Source organism: Nothobranchius furzeri, chromosome 10 (assembly GCF_043380555.1).
Source record: "Nothobranchius furzeri strain GRZ-AD chromosome 10, NfurGRZ-RIMD1, whole genome shotgun sequence".
NCBI classification, from domain to species: Eukaryota; Metazoa; Chordata; class Actinopteri; order Cyprinodontiformes; family Nothobranchiidae; genus Nothobranchius; species Nothobranchius furzeri.
In genome coordinates, this window is record NC_091750.1 from 45,353,675 (window position 1) to 45,368,392 (window position 14,718).

At 41.8% G+C, this 14,718-nt stretch overlaps 1 protein-coding gene across 1 annotated transcript; it reads left to right on the forward strand.

Moving 5' to 3' along the window:
* Positions 1–349: 349 nt before the first annotated feature.
* Positions 350–14,128, forward strand: pygma (phosphorylase, glycogen, muscle A). The gene is made up of 20 exons (XM_054730519.2): positions 350–720; positions 2,740–2,841; positions 2,951–3,029; positions 4,578–4,681; positions 4,761–4,892; positions 4,965–5,076; positions 5,149–5,231; positions 5,742–5,885; positions 7,141–7,233; positions 7,325–7,471; positions 8,082–8,245; positions 8,364–8,478; positions 8,577–8,678; positions 11,636–11,783; positions 11,855–11,913; positions 11,986–12,127; positions 12,205–12,412; positions 12,779–12,913; positions 13,757–13,823; positions 13,914–14,128. Exons 1-20 carry the CDS (start codon positions 478–480, stop codon positions 14,061–14,063), a joined length of 2,529 nt encoding a protein of 842 aa, XP_054586494.1. The 5' UTR covers positions 350–477; the 3' UTR covers positions 14,064–14,128.
* Positions 14,129–14,718: the final 590 nt, after the last annotated feature.

Genomic DNA, 14,718 nt, shown 5'->3' on the forward strand with positions numbered 1-14,718 from the left:
TTGTCCTATCAAACATAATCACAAACAACAAACCCCAAACCAGAGTTAATACCAGCAGGACAACATTACTACATTTTTGTCCATTTCAGTTGTGTTGCTCATTTCATCAGTTAATCTACTCTTTGTGCTAAGTTTGAGAATACTTTCCTTTAAAAAGTAAAGAATTTCTGAAATAAACAACTACTTTGTTTATAAAACTCTGCTTGCCATAGCCGATCCTACCATGTTATAACATGAGCTGACCTTCTGCCAGAGAAACGTAATAGCTCCCTAATAGGTCCCTTTATTATTTCATGAGATGAAAAGTGACATCCTCTGGCCCAGCGTTTACCCCACCCTGTACCTAAAAGCTCACTCCACCCTGTGCTGAATATTCATAGGCGTGTCTTTAAAACGCTGCTCCTGGGCTGGTGCAGTGGGTGCCTGTTTCTGTTCTCCCACACTCAGCGTGCTGAGCTGCTACACTTCAGTCCCACTATGTCCAAGCCTCTGTCTGACCATGATAGAAGGAAACAAATTTCAGTGCGAGGCCTCGCTGGCGTGGAGAACGTGGCAGACCTGAAGCAGAACTTCAACAGACACCTCCACTTTACGCTGGTGAAGGACAGAAATGTGGCGGCCAAAAGGGATTACTATTTTGCTCTGGCCCACACGGTGCGTGACCACTTGATTGGCAGGTGGATCAGAACCCAGCAGCACTACTATGAGAAAGACCCCAAAGTAAGTTCTGCTCATTACAGCATGGATAGAAACAGACATCTCTCTATAAAGAGGGTGGCATTAAAGCTGCTGCAGTCACTTCATAGTGGGATCTAACAGCTTTCTGCTGTGGAGAAAAAAATATGTCTCATTTGCATTTTGAACCTTTTGTTGAGGCAGCAACCAGCATCCCTCACTTTGATGCAATCAAAGGCACTAAAACAACACGCTGGTTCATGTGAACTACACGAAATTCTCTCGGATTGGGACTTTTAATGTGACTTTTATTTAAATGTACATGACTTTGGTCCAACCCTTTGACCCAACAACAAACCTTGTTTCCCTTCACAGAACAGGCCTGGTCGTCAGCATCACGATCAGCTTTCAGGAAACATTTGTTTTCATGACAAACACAAAACCAGAACAAAGGCAATAGTGTTCATCCAAATCCGTAACTTTAGTCGATGTTAGAATCAAGTGAAGATCTTTTCCAAGGAGCTTGCTGACATTTAATGAAACTTCAAGCAGCTGCTCATATTTTAAACAAACAACGTCATTTTTAGCTTCCAGAGCTGATTTGTGTATAACACTATGATTAAAAGTAAATAAATAAATAAATAAAGGTTTGGCAAACTATTAAACACATTTTAACGTTAGAATCACCTCCAGTGCTTGATTTTACATCTATGTTTTAAATAAATTGGGTTAGGATTTGGCTTAGAAAACACACACACACACACACACACACACACACACACACACACACACACACACACACACACACACACACACACACACACACACACACAGCCATCTTTAAGTGTAAAAACTAAGTCATGACATTTAGGTGGAGGGATCGCAGCGCTCTCCTGGTATGCTGTCTTGCTTATAGTTTGTTGAAACATTAAACCTCCACATGACCTTCTGTTCTCGTCCCGTCTGACCACAGAGCACGTAGAGTCCTCCCTCGCACGTCGACCAAGCATGTGGCTCCAAGGACGTCTGGGTTGGTGTAAAAGCAGTCCCGTTAAAGATGTTCAGCTAGAAAAGCTTAGAGAAACAATACTGTGCAGGCTCATGAAAATAAAGCCATAAAACGGCAAGCTGCACCACATTATCGCTCGGAGAAGTTGCACTAAATTGTGTGTAATTACAGTCAGAAGCAAAACAAAACTCAGTCTCTGTTTAGTGAGAAAATATAACGTTAGTGGGATCATTAATGAGCCAAATAGAGAAAAATAACTCATCTCAGCTCTGTTTACACAATTAATAATTTTATTATGTGAAGCACTAATCTCAGAAGGTTAAATGAAAGCTTCTCTGTAAAAATGTTCAGGAAGAACAATCTGACACCTCGGAACCCTGATCTGTACTGAAAGGTCAAAGGTGAACCCCGTACTGGTCTGGTCAGGTCAGAGAAGGATAGAAACCAAGCCGACAATAAAGCAGGTTAACCAAAGTTCTCTAAAACTTCTTGTTGTGTTTAACGTGAACTCACACAGCGATCTGAGCTGTCTTCGTCTCTTCTGACCCCACAATCAAAGGTTATCGGGTTCTGCCTGACCTTTACAATGACCTCTACAGGAGCTATTCTTGGATCGGCCCAAAATATTAGTGTTATGTAATACCCAAAGTAATCTGTCCCCTCCCCTCTCATCTTCCATCCTGCCTCTGACTGTGTCTGCCCTTCCATGTCAGGATAAAACAAACAAACAAACAAATAACACACACACACACACCATTTAAATGGCAAAGGCTAAGCACAGGCTCAGGTGGCGAATTTAAAATGCTCCCAAGCTTGAAACTAAATCACAAAACCTGAAGATTTCTTTGACACTCGGCTGCAGGTGTTATTGTGACATTTGGCATATGATTTCACAGGTTCATAGTTTCAATGTCAAACATGTCGCTGTCGTGAAGCTGTGGAGACCTTTCAGAGCCCCATCCGTCTTCACAACTTAAACAGTTTGAGAAGTTTTTGTTTCTTCTTCTTGACAAAAATCACATAATATTCCTTTTCTTTACTGTCTGAACCTGCAGCGCGTCTACTACATCTCTCTTGAGTTCTACATGGGTCGCACGCTCCAGAACACCATGGTGAACCTGGCTCTGGAGAATGCCTGTGATGAAGCCACGTACCAGGTGAGACAAAGGAGCTTATTTTAATTCTCTTATGAGAGAGAAATTCTCTTGTCTTCTTCTCTGCCTCCCAAAAAACCCACTGGATGATGGTTTTACTGGTCTTCTTTAGTTGGGTTTGGACATGGAGGAGTTGGAGGACATGGAGGAAGATGCTGGTTTGGGGAACGGTGGCCTGGGCCGCCTTGCTGGTGAGATACATTTTACACTTCCTGTTTAAGAATAAAATATATTTTTGTGTCATTTTGAAGTTTATGTGTAGAAATGAAAAAAATAATCACTATAAAACATCCTGAATGGCCTCAGCTTGGAGAAATAGAGTTTGGATCCAACAGGACTGAGGAGCTAATGGCTAGTTTGAATACAGCAAGACCAGACTGGACCTTAAAGCAAATCAAATCTTCCAACATTTCTAAATGGACCATAAAACAATGCTCATACGGATTTATGATATTTCATGAATATCACTAGCAGCAGCTTCCAAACATTGAAGACATGGGTCAACATAAACAGGATGTGCCTGCATGCCACAGGCATTGATTTATTTAAATGAACGTCTCTGAGAAAACTATTTAATAGTGATTTTTTTTACCTGCTCAGCAACATATTAAATCTGCATCATTTATTTAACAGAATAGTATTCGTACTTTGTAGTAAAATAGGATCTGGAAATATTTATAGACGAGACATAAACAGTAAAATGGTCTCAAAAACCATAATTTTCCCCAGAGCTGATGAGTTGGTTGTATTCTAGTTTCTTTTTTAGTTAATCAGCTACAACAAAACACAACAGCAATCTGCATTGTTTGGCATCACAAAGTTAAGATGGTAAAAAACTGTCTCCTGTATAAACAGTCTATGCTGCTGGGAACAAAACTTTAGGATTCTTGAGGTCGAGGTACAAACAGAATCAATCATATGTCCACAAAGAGCTCATGGACCACACTTTGGTCCCTTTCCATTGGACACGTAACGTCTGTGAAGCACAATACAGAGCAACTTGCTGCCATCATCGTGGATGGGTGCGTTTCCACCAGCCTTTAGCGGAGCGACAAATCCCTATGCATAGAGACGCATCGCTCCGCTGAATCTCCACTTCGAGTTTATATTTTACACGCTACACTTCCAGAACTTAAGCTCAGCAGTTCATAATTGGTTGGACAGGAAGTCAAACAGGAAAGCAGTGAAAATCACCTGGAACCTTTCAAAATAAAAGTCATACACAGATATTCATTTGCTAAACTGGTAAAAAATAAGTAAAAACTCTGTAGCCGATGTAAATGGAACAGGAAATAAATCAAAGACCTTTTTGGATACATGCCGCCGTATTTTCCCTTGCTTGTGTTATTGGGGGAACTGCTGAAAGCACGTATGCAGTTCTCCGGTGATTTTGCGGCTTACGGGTCCAGCCGTGTGGGACGCCTTTGCTGAGTCTGAAACACTCCCAATCTGAAGGGAGCTGGCATTAAAGCGATTTATGTTATTTTGTTACGCGTTGCTTACGCATGCAGTGGAATGCCGGAGTAATGTGACACTTACTTGATTGTGGTGTAAAAGTTTAGAGAATAATGAAATTTAAACATGCTTAAATATGGCAGCAATCTGGCTAGCCTTTAGCTTATCCATCCTAGATATACACTCTGTTTCTCCAATTAGAGGCTTTTCAGGAAGCGGGGGTGGGTGGGTTCCACCTCATTGTTTAATGTCTGTGCCGTGGTGTGATGCTGTGTGTGTTTTAGCCTGCTTCCTGGACTCCATGGCCTCACTGGGCCTGGCTGCCTACGGATACGGCATTCGCTATGAATTCGGCATCTTCAACCAAAAAATTGTCAATGGCTGGCAGGTAAGAAAACCCAAATCTCAGTGTTTTATTTGAGACTTTTCATTGTTTCGTGATTCTGTCTATGCTCTATCATATTCAGGTTGAGGAGGCTGATGATTGGCTGCGCTATGGCAACCCCTGGGAGAAAGCTCGCCCTGAGTACATGCGTCCCGTTCATTTCTATGGCAGGACCGATCATCAAACCGATGGTGTCAAATGGGTGGACACCCAGGTGAGTATACACATCAGAATAAACTTACATCAACAATCACAGCTGAAAAAAGTGTGTGTTTGTTGGCACTAGGTGGTGTTGGCTCTGCCGTACGACACACCAGTCCCGGGATACAGAAACAACGTTGTGAACACCATGAGACTCTGGTCTGCCAAGGCGCCCTGCGAGTTCAACCTCAAAGACTGTAGGAGTCCTTTTGAATCAGGCTGGTCTATGAAATTAAACTTCCACTGACTGCTCTGTTTTCTTCTTGTAGTCAATATCGGCGGCTACATTCAGGCCGTTTTGGACAGAAACTTGGCTGAAAACATCTCCCGTGTGCTCTACCCCAACGATAATGTAAGACAATATTTCTTTAGACAGGAAACGTGAACGTTATTGCTAATGACAGAAGGCCTGTGGACAGACGCTGCTGTTGGACGACTCTTATCAGCTGAGAAATGGACTCACATAATACAGACAAATGCCTTTTCTGTTCAGTTAAAGCCACTTCGAGCTCTCACAGATTATATTCTTTTCCAGCAGCTGTCTCCTAAAATCTGACTTAGAGCTTGACCACAGCATTCTAAGAGCTAAAGGAGGAGGATTTACAGCAGGAGATAGCCATCTATTGAGCTATAACTCATTGTAGGTTTGGTAATTTATGGTGGAGGAGGAGAGAGCAGAACCTCTAATGGGCTTTGTGTTTAAGACCGAGCTGTGCTGCTGTTTGTTTCTGTCAACGATAAACAGCCAAAAGCAGAATCAATGTTTAACATGGGAATCTTTACTTTTTGTGGGTTCATTCTAATGATAAGATGATTATATTTAGAGTTTGCCTTCAGAGTGAATGTGTGTCTTCCTGTCCAGTTCTTTGAGGGGAAGGAGCTCCGCCTGAAGCAAGAATACTTTGTGGTTTCTGCCACCCTGCAAGACATCATCCGCCGCTTCAAGGTCTCCAAGTTTGGCTCCAGGGAGGTCGCTCGCACCGACTTCAACACGCTGCCCGACAAGGTGGAGCCCAAACCTTACAGATCAATTCTGTCAAAAGTGAACAGATATGAACAGATAATTTTCTGTCCAGGCTTAGAACAGGTGGCTTTAAAAAAACTGATCTAATTTACAGATCAAATAAAAATGTTGTCCTTTTTTGTGTGTTTGAACCACAAAGCAGAGTTTCATTTAAAAATTGTTGGACCAATATTTAACATTTGTAAACCTTTTGGTGGCAGTTCAATCCAAGATGGCTGCTGTAGCCAATTGTTGTCATTAAACACCAGTTAAAGCAACACTAAACTTTAGTCTAGAGCTTTAACGTTGATCTCAGTGACTGTTGGGTTAGAAATTTGACCAGTTTCATATTTGACCCTCTGCTGGCCAGATACTGCATTTTTGTGGAGGGGGTAGGTGTTCTAGGTGCTCTTAGATGCATTATGGCTGTTAGCTATTTTCTGTGCAGTTAGCTTTTTCAGTTTGCTTATCGTCAACAGAAAGCACAAGAAGAAGAAAATGTTTGCTTTTTGTTGGCGTCATGGCGGAGCCTGGAAGTAAAAGTAAGAGAGTAATGCTAACAGCTGTAATGCATGCGTGGGAGCACCCCCTCCACAAAACTGTTTGGTGCAGTATCTGACCAGTAGAGGGCTGCAGAGGGGTTTCAAAAGTGAAACTGTTCAAGTTTGTAACCCAGCATTTACTGAGATCAATGTTAAACTCTAGCTTCAAGTTTAAGAATGTTAACATTTTGCAGATAGTGAGCTAAGGTTTTATGTGTTTATAGCTCAGAGTCATCCTCTCAATGCTAAAGGATCTTTGTTTGCTCAACCTTTTGAATCCAACCAGCAAAAATGTCCATAGCTTTGACAAGTGCAGAGAAAAAATGTCATGTGGTAGTGGTAGGGTTACGCACAACTGCTCTCAGACCTGTTAACCTGTTAAAGTGGCCATCACGTAAGATGTACTACAATAGGATTTATCTAATCTAATTAAAACCCAATTATTCTGTCAAAAGAAAATATTTTATACAAAGAGTCAAGGACGAGGGATGGAGGCCCTGAATCACCTCACAGAGACCCACATGCACACAACAATCACACGTCTGGAGCTAAAACAGCTACTTACGACCTCCACTATTTCTCATTTCTTCAAGTAATAATCAGCCTGTCTTTATATGAAGATTTAGGAATGAACCCCCTATTAAAAAGAAATGAAATTCATCATATTTTCATCATTGTGAACACTAATTCCCTCTGATATCATTCTGCACATGCAGGTTGCCATCCAGCTGAACGACACCCACCCAGCCATGGCCATCCCTGAGCTGATGAGGGTTCTTGTTGATGAAGAGAAGCTCACTTGGGATAATGTAAGGACTTTTAACCTCACGTTGAAGTTTTTCTACCTTTGTTCCTGCTTAGAGGTTGAAGTCCCTGCTGTAACCTGAGCTGGTTTGGTAGGCCTGGGACATCTGTGTGCGTACCTGTGCCTACACCAATCACACAGTCCTCCCTGAAGCTCTGGAGCGCTGGCCAGTAGACCTGTTTGCTCATCTGCTGCCCCGCCACCTGGAAATAGTCTTTGAGATCAACCGTCGCCACCTGGAGGTCAGTGCTGCTTACTGCAATGTGTACACCACTGCTACTGTGGTTTGATGTCATAAAATCCTGACATGGATCACTTTTTTTTCATGAGAAAGGGACAAAATGTGAATTCAGAGTAGACTAACAAAGGCACATGGCTGGAGGGGGAAACAAATTGAAAACCTGAAGAACAACATGTTCATTTCTAATATTTGATACTCGTCTGGTTTGGAATGGCTTTTTGATTGTTGCTGCAAAAGGAGACAACATTAAACCTGTTAGATTGCAGGAAATGACTTTAAAGATTGGCATGCTGTGATATTAAAGTCAAAGAACAAATTCATTTTATTTTGAACATCTGTCAGAAGCGAACTCCCACGTTCCCGCTGAAAAGAGGGAGAAATATTTCTGGCATATAGTGGCGGGCAGCTTTGCACAATGAATACACTTTCATCTCCAGACTTTCATCTCCTCACACGTTGATGTAAAATGATCGCGTTGCTGGCAGCTCAGTGGTGTTTTAGAAGAGCTACATTGACCTTCACTGTGCATTCTAAGATTGACTTTGATTCAAGAATCCCAAGCTCTAACACACAAACGAATCCTTAATTTTCCGTTGCGTTTAATTTTGCAGAGAGTTGCTGCCAAATATCCAGGAGATGTAGATCGCCTTCGCCGAATGTCCCTGATTGAGGAGGAGGGGCAGAAGAGGATCAACATGGCACACTTGTGCATTGTGGGATCTCATGCTGTCAATGGTGTAGCTCGTATACACTCCGACATCCTCAAAGCAACAATGTGGGTCCTGAAAGCCCGACACATACCCAAAATACAAATTTAGATGTTAAGCAGTTTTTGCATCAAAAACACAACCTCAGATGGTCTGAAAAATCTCATCGTTATTCTCTTCCTTCAGTTTTAAGGACTTCTTTGAAATGGAGCCACATAAGTTCCAGAACAAAACCAACGGCATCACTCCTCGCCGCTGGCTGGTCATGTGCAACCCCGGGCTGGCCGAGGTCATTGCTGAGGTCAGCGCTGCTCTGAACCCATGAAAAGAACACAGAACGCATATCTAGGTCACACTGCATGCAGGGTAAAAAACACAGTTTGTTTTATTGTTGATTAGAGAATTGGTGAGGAATTCATTCGGGATCTGGACCAGCTCAGGCGACTGCGTGACTATGTGAATGATGAAGCTTTCATCCGTGATGTTGCCAAAGTCAAACAGGTGAGCAAGCATCTAGTGCTAATGTGACCATTTGGTGTGTATGTCTAGTTTTGTTCGTTTTTGGAGTTTGTTGTTTAGTAGTAGTTCAGAAACATAAAATTAACCTGCAGAGCTGTTGACTCGTCTCTGATCAGTCTCATATCTTCCCCGGTGTCCTCTAAAGCACACTGCTCCAATTATAAAGTCATTTACAGCAAAAAGGGCGGTTCTGTGCAGAACTGCAGACCTGAGACTGAAGCAGTGTTTAGCCTGAGCGTGCACTTGCCTCAGATCCATAAACACCTTTCAAACTCACAAGTAGTAGCAGTGAAGTAAAAGGAAACCAACACACATACACAATAACAGGCTTCTTCAAGCACAAACATGGAATTCCCAGAATCCTTCTGGATTTCTCTCTTAACGTCACAAACGCGTCTCACTTTCATGACTTCTGTTTGGTCAGAAATCAGTCCAGATGGAAACATTTCACAGCTATGGAAGCTAGCAGTCGAGCAGTGAGGTCTTTTATCCGTGACCTGAAAGTCGCTTTCTTTTGTGAGTTTCCTGTTAAAGGTACAAAAGTAAAAACATACAGTAACACTTTACAGCAATGGTCCCAACATGAGCTTACCTTCTGACTAACTATTAATGAAAAAAAACCAGGATCTAATGATTAAGTAATGATTACCTAAGCTTCACAACCATCCTACATTAGATTTATTATCTAATGATTCCTGAATGATTACTAAATGTTTGATTAGTCCTTAAATGACTAGATAACTAATAAGACACTAATGATTACCTAAGCCTCACAAACACACCATAGTGGATTTATTAGCTAATGATTCTTGAATGATTCCTTAATGCTTACTTAATTGTTGGCAAGTCAAATAACGAGTCAGTCAGTAATGATTAAATAATGATTACCCAAGCTTTACACCCAGCCCCAAAGCAAATGTATTGGCTGATGATTCATGAATGATTACTTTGTGTTTGGTCAGTCATCGGTACAGAATCAGGAACTAAAGACTTATCAATAAATTATGTCAAATTTGATAGTTTTTAAAAAGGGTAAAAAGGTTGAAACAAGCTCAATATTTTATATAAATATAACAAAATCATAATTTACAGATGTTTTTAGAATTTTCTAAAACTTCTCAGGAAAAATTAAAAGTGAGAAAAATGTTAAATTTTATTTTGGTTTTGAACTGCGTTTGGGCATTTTTCAATTCAAACTTTGTTTGGCATCTATATGTGTGTTTTATTTTATTTTATTTTTTTTTTTTGCATTAAAAGTGGTTTAGCACTGAAAAGTTAGCATTTGCTAATAAAAGCTGCTATCCGGAGGTTTCCCCTTTGAGGAATTATGTATGGAATAGTTTGCATGCCTGGGCACATGCACAAATTATACGAAGGGGCGTGACATTGTAAAAGGTGTGATCAGTTGCCCAAGTCCCTTTTCGTCAGGGCTGTGCTAACAGAGGTGGGGCTGAAACTTGCAAGGAAGGAGCACAACAGTGGTGGCTCCATTTAGGAAGACCGTCGAGATGGTGGAGTTTATTTTGAGGAATTATATAATTTAATGGCTATCGGTTGATTGATGTAGTTATTGAACTCAGTTCTGAAGATGTAGCTACGAAGCTAACGACAGTTAAAGCTCTACAAATGTAACAATCAAACGATGTGGACGATTAGGGCCCCTTTTTTTTCCCAAAGTATTAGAGTTTAAATTATTATCAGATGCTGCCAACAAAATAGTTTTAAAACAATTTATAAGTAAATGTTTGCATATTTATTGCAAAATCTCCATTTTCTGTTGCTTTGGTGCAGCAACAATGTTATATTAATAAGAAATTATTATACCTTGCAATGCTTACAGCATCGTTTAAGCTTCACGTGCACAGATTATTAAGAATGCGTTGTTTCCGCTGTGAGATTAGAAAATAGGATCAATGAAAATAAACGTTTGTCATGGACTCCATAGAAACTGTCAGAAAATCCACAAATGGTGACTTTCGAATGGTTTTGTTACTGACAGATTTTTGTGAGTTAAGAAAAGAAACAGATGAGACGGCATATCCGACAAATTTGTTTTTTGTTGGACAATATTAGAAAATGTCAGGAATGTCTGAGATGCTTTTAAAAACACTTTATAACTAATACTCCTGGACAGAGTATGAATTACATACAGGCTTCTGGGGGGTGGGGGCCCCAAAATGCCTTGAAACGGCCCTGGGTGTGTGACTGATTTCGATCGGTGATCTGAATTGTATCAATTGCAATATTACATGTGCATAATTTATTGCTTTATACAGGTTATATATATATATATATATATATATATATATATATATATATATATATATATATATATACATACATATCATGTGTTAATAACATATATCTATTTTTTTTTTGCCACTTTGAGATGTACTGTGCGCCATACGCAGCGAGCACACCAACAATCAGCGCTCTGCGTCCTCTCCGCAAAAAAAAGAATCCTTGGTACGCTGAGAGTCCATAAATATTGTAATATAGGTAGAAACTGGATCTTTTTTCGAGCTCTCTCTGAATGTTTAAGTTATCCAGCCCCCCATAATTCTATCCCTACTCCTGGATGAAAAACCGGACATTTTGATCAATGCGGGAAACCCTCTCAGATGCCCTAAACAGAGAGTGAAAAGTGGACATGTCTGAGGAAAAGAGGGCGTGGGGTCACCCTATCTTACAAACCACCAAATACAAAAATGAACGTCCGGCCCCTGACTAACAGCAGAACATGAACGCTGTCTCAGGAAAAATTCCATAAAAGTTGTTTCATGACAGGGACATAAGTCTGATTTGAGTCCAAGTCATATGACTCAAGTCCACACACCTTTGTTTCCTGTTTTGGGAACCTCTCTTCTCTGCATTGTGTAATTGCTTCACTATCATGTAGAGTTTTAAAAGGCATGTCAAAAGCTTCCTTTCTCTTGCAGGAGAACAAAATGAAGTTTGCTGTTCACCTAGAAGAGCACTACAAGGTGAAGATCAACCCCAACTCCATGTTTGATGTCCAGGTCAAGAGAATTCATGAATATAAAAGACAGCTGCTCAACTGTCTGCACATAATCACCTACTACAACCGTAAGAATGCCTTCAGAAACCTCTGGACCAAACTACTTGCTTCTGTCTGAACACTTGGACGTATCTTATAGGCATCAAGAAGGAGCCAAATAAGCTGTGGACTCCTCGAACCATCATGATTGGAGGAAAGGTTTGTGTTTCAATTGATCCTTTTGGCATTAGAAGGTTTGATAACATAAGGGTGACAGGGTTTGTCCTGCAGGCTGCTCCTGGGTACCACACCGCCAAGATGATCATCCGGCTGATCACAGCCATCGGTGAGGTGATCAACAATGACCCAGTGGTTGGAGATCGTCTGAAGGTCATCTTTTTGGAGAACTACAGAGTCACACTGGCAGAGAAAGGTAGTCAAATCACTGCAAAGAATGGAACACAAGGACTAGAACATAGTTATTAACTGCCGTCTGACACCATTCGGCAGCCATCCCGGCTTCAGACCTGTCAGAACAGATTTCTACAGCTGGCACCGAAGCCTCCGGCACCGGAAATATGAAATTCATGCTGAACGGTGCTCTGACCATCGGCACCATGGATGGGGCCAATGTTGAGATGGCTGAGGAGGCCGGTGAAGAGAACCTCTTCATCTTTGGCATGAGGGTGGAGGATGTTGAAGCACTCGACAAGAAAGGGTAAAGAATCTACTCCCCGTTGTGTCCGTCACATAGAAACATGGTAAATATAAGTCCTAAAACAGTTGTTCTACATGTAACATGATAAAATGTCACATGGTTAAACGAGAGTGCAGAGAGAGTGTGCTTCACAGAAACACGATCGTATCCATGTGGTCTTGCTCTGGTTTTACTCATGATATCTTTCTTGCTTTTGGCCCATTGGTGCTTCTGTTTCCTTGTCAACACATTTTGAGGTTTTCTTCTCTGAAAGATGTAGTTCTTGAGGAACACGATGCTGTTTTTGTATCTGCTCAGCTCAGTGCTCCTCCATGAAAGATCAGCTGGTTTGGTCAGCTTATTTCGTTTGTTTTTGATCCTACTTAGATACAATGCTGAAGAATACTACAACAGCCTGCCTGAGCTGAAACAAGCTATTGACCAGATTGCTGGTGGCTTCTTCAGCCCCAAGCAGCCCGACCTGTTTAAGGAAATTGTCAACATGTTGATGCATCATGACAGGTACAGACTCACCAATCATCAGCTGCTTGAGGGACAGACAGACAGACACACACACACACAAACACACATACTAGCACGCAAGCACACACACGTACACATACACACGCATGCAAGTACACACGCTCGTGCCCCCCCCCCCCACACACACACACACTTGCACATACACTTGTATACACACACACACACACACACACAAACACGCATACACGCTTGCATGCAAGCACACACGTGCATATACACATGCATGCAAGCACGCACACACTCACGCACACACACACACAGACACTTGCACGCAAGCACACACACGTGCATATACACATGCATGCAAGCACACATGCTCATGCGCCCCCCCCCCAAACACACACACACTTGCACATACACTTGTACACACATGCACACACACAGACACTTGCACGCAAGCACACACACGTGCATATACACATGCATGCAAGCACACATGCTCATGCGCCCCCCCCCCCCAAACACACACACACTTGCACATACACTTGTACACACATGCACACACACAGACACTTGCACGCAAGCACACACACGTGCATATACACATGCATGCAAGCACACATGCTCATGCGCCCCCCCCAAACACACACACACTTGCACATACACTTGTACACACATGCACACACACACACACACTTGCACGCAAGCACACACACGTGCATATACACATGCATGCAAGCATGCACACCCACACACACGCACACGCACACGCACACACACACACACACACACACACACACACACAAGAATGTGTGTGTAGTTACATAGATATCTTATTTATTGTGTTTTTTATTTGTTTAAATAATTTTATTGTCTTCCCAGATTTAAGGTCTTTGCTGACTATGCAGATTACATCAAATGCCAGGAGAAAGTCAACGCTCTTTACAAGGTATACATAAAATATGAAAATATGAAAAATAAGGAAAATAGCAATACCAATGAAGAACTCTATCACAAATTTCCTCTGTCCTGACACCAGAACCCCAAGGAATGGACCAAGAAGGTGATCTACAATATTGCAGGAAGTGGCAAGTTCTCCAGCGATCGTACTATCACTCAGTACGCCCGGGAGATCTGGGGAATGGAGCCCACGCTGGAAAAGCTGCCTGCTCCTGATGATAAGCATTAAACTGTCCTTATGACAGCCAACACACACACACACACACACACACACACACACACACACACACACACACACACACACACACACACACACACACACACACACACACACACACACACACACACACACACATACACACACACACACACACACACACACACACACACACACACACACACACACACACACACACACACACACACACACACACACACACACACAGGCTTTAGAACCTGTGTGATGTCTGTCAGGAAGCCCCTATAAACCTTCATCCGCAGCAGCAGCATCAAGCCAAATACAAACATTTTGAAAGTTTACATGTTTCATGCGTTCACGTGCACAACCCAGAGTTCATGCTGGTGCTTAGACTTGTTAGTTTTCACTGGAGATGTAAAAGTCGCTGTTCAGCTGCTGGAGGTGGATGAAGTCAGGTTTGTGGCAGGCTTTGTACATTTTTTTGCCGAAACCTTTTATAAAAATATTTGCTCTTTTATGTCCACTCAGAATCATTCTGAATAAAAGTTGTCTTAAAAACAATGTGTGACCTGACTGACCTTTTGTTGGGCAGCAGTAGAACACGAGGTAGAGTGGGTTCTCTAGTAATCCGAGGGTTGTAGGTTCGACCCTGACTCCAGGCAGAGAAATCTTCTGTTGTGTCCTT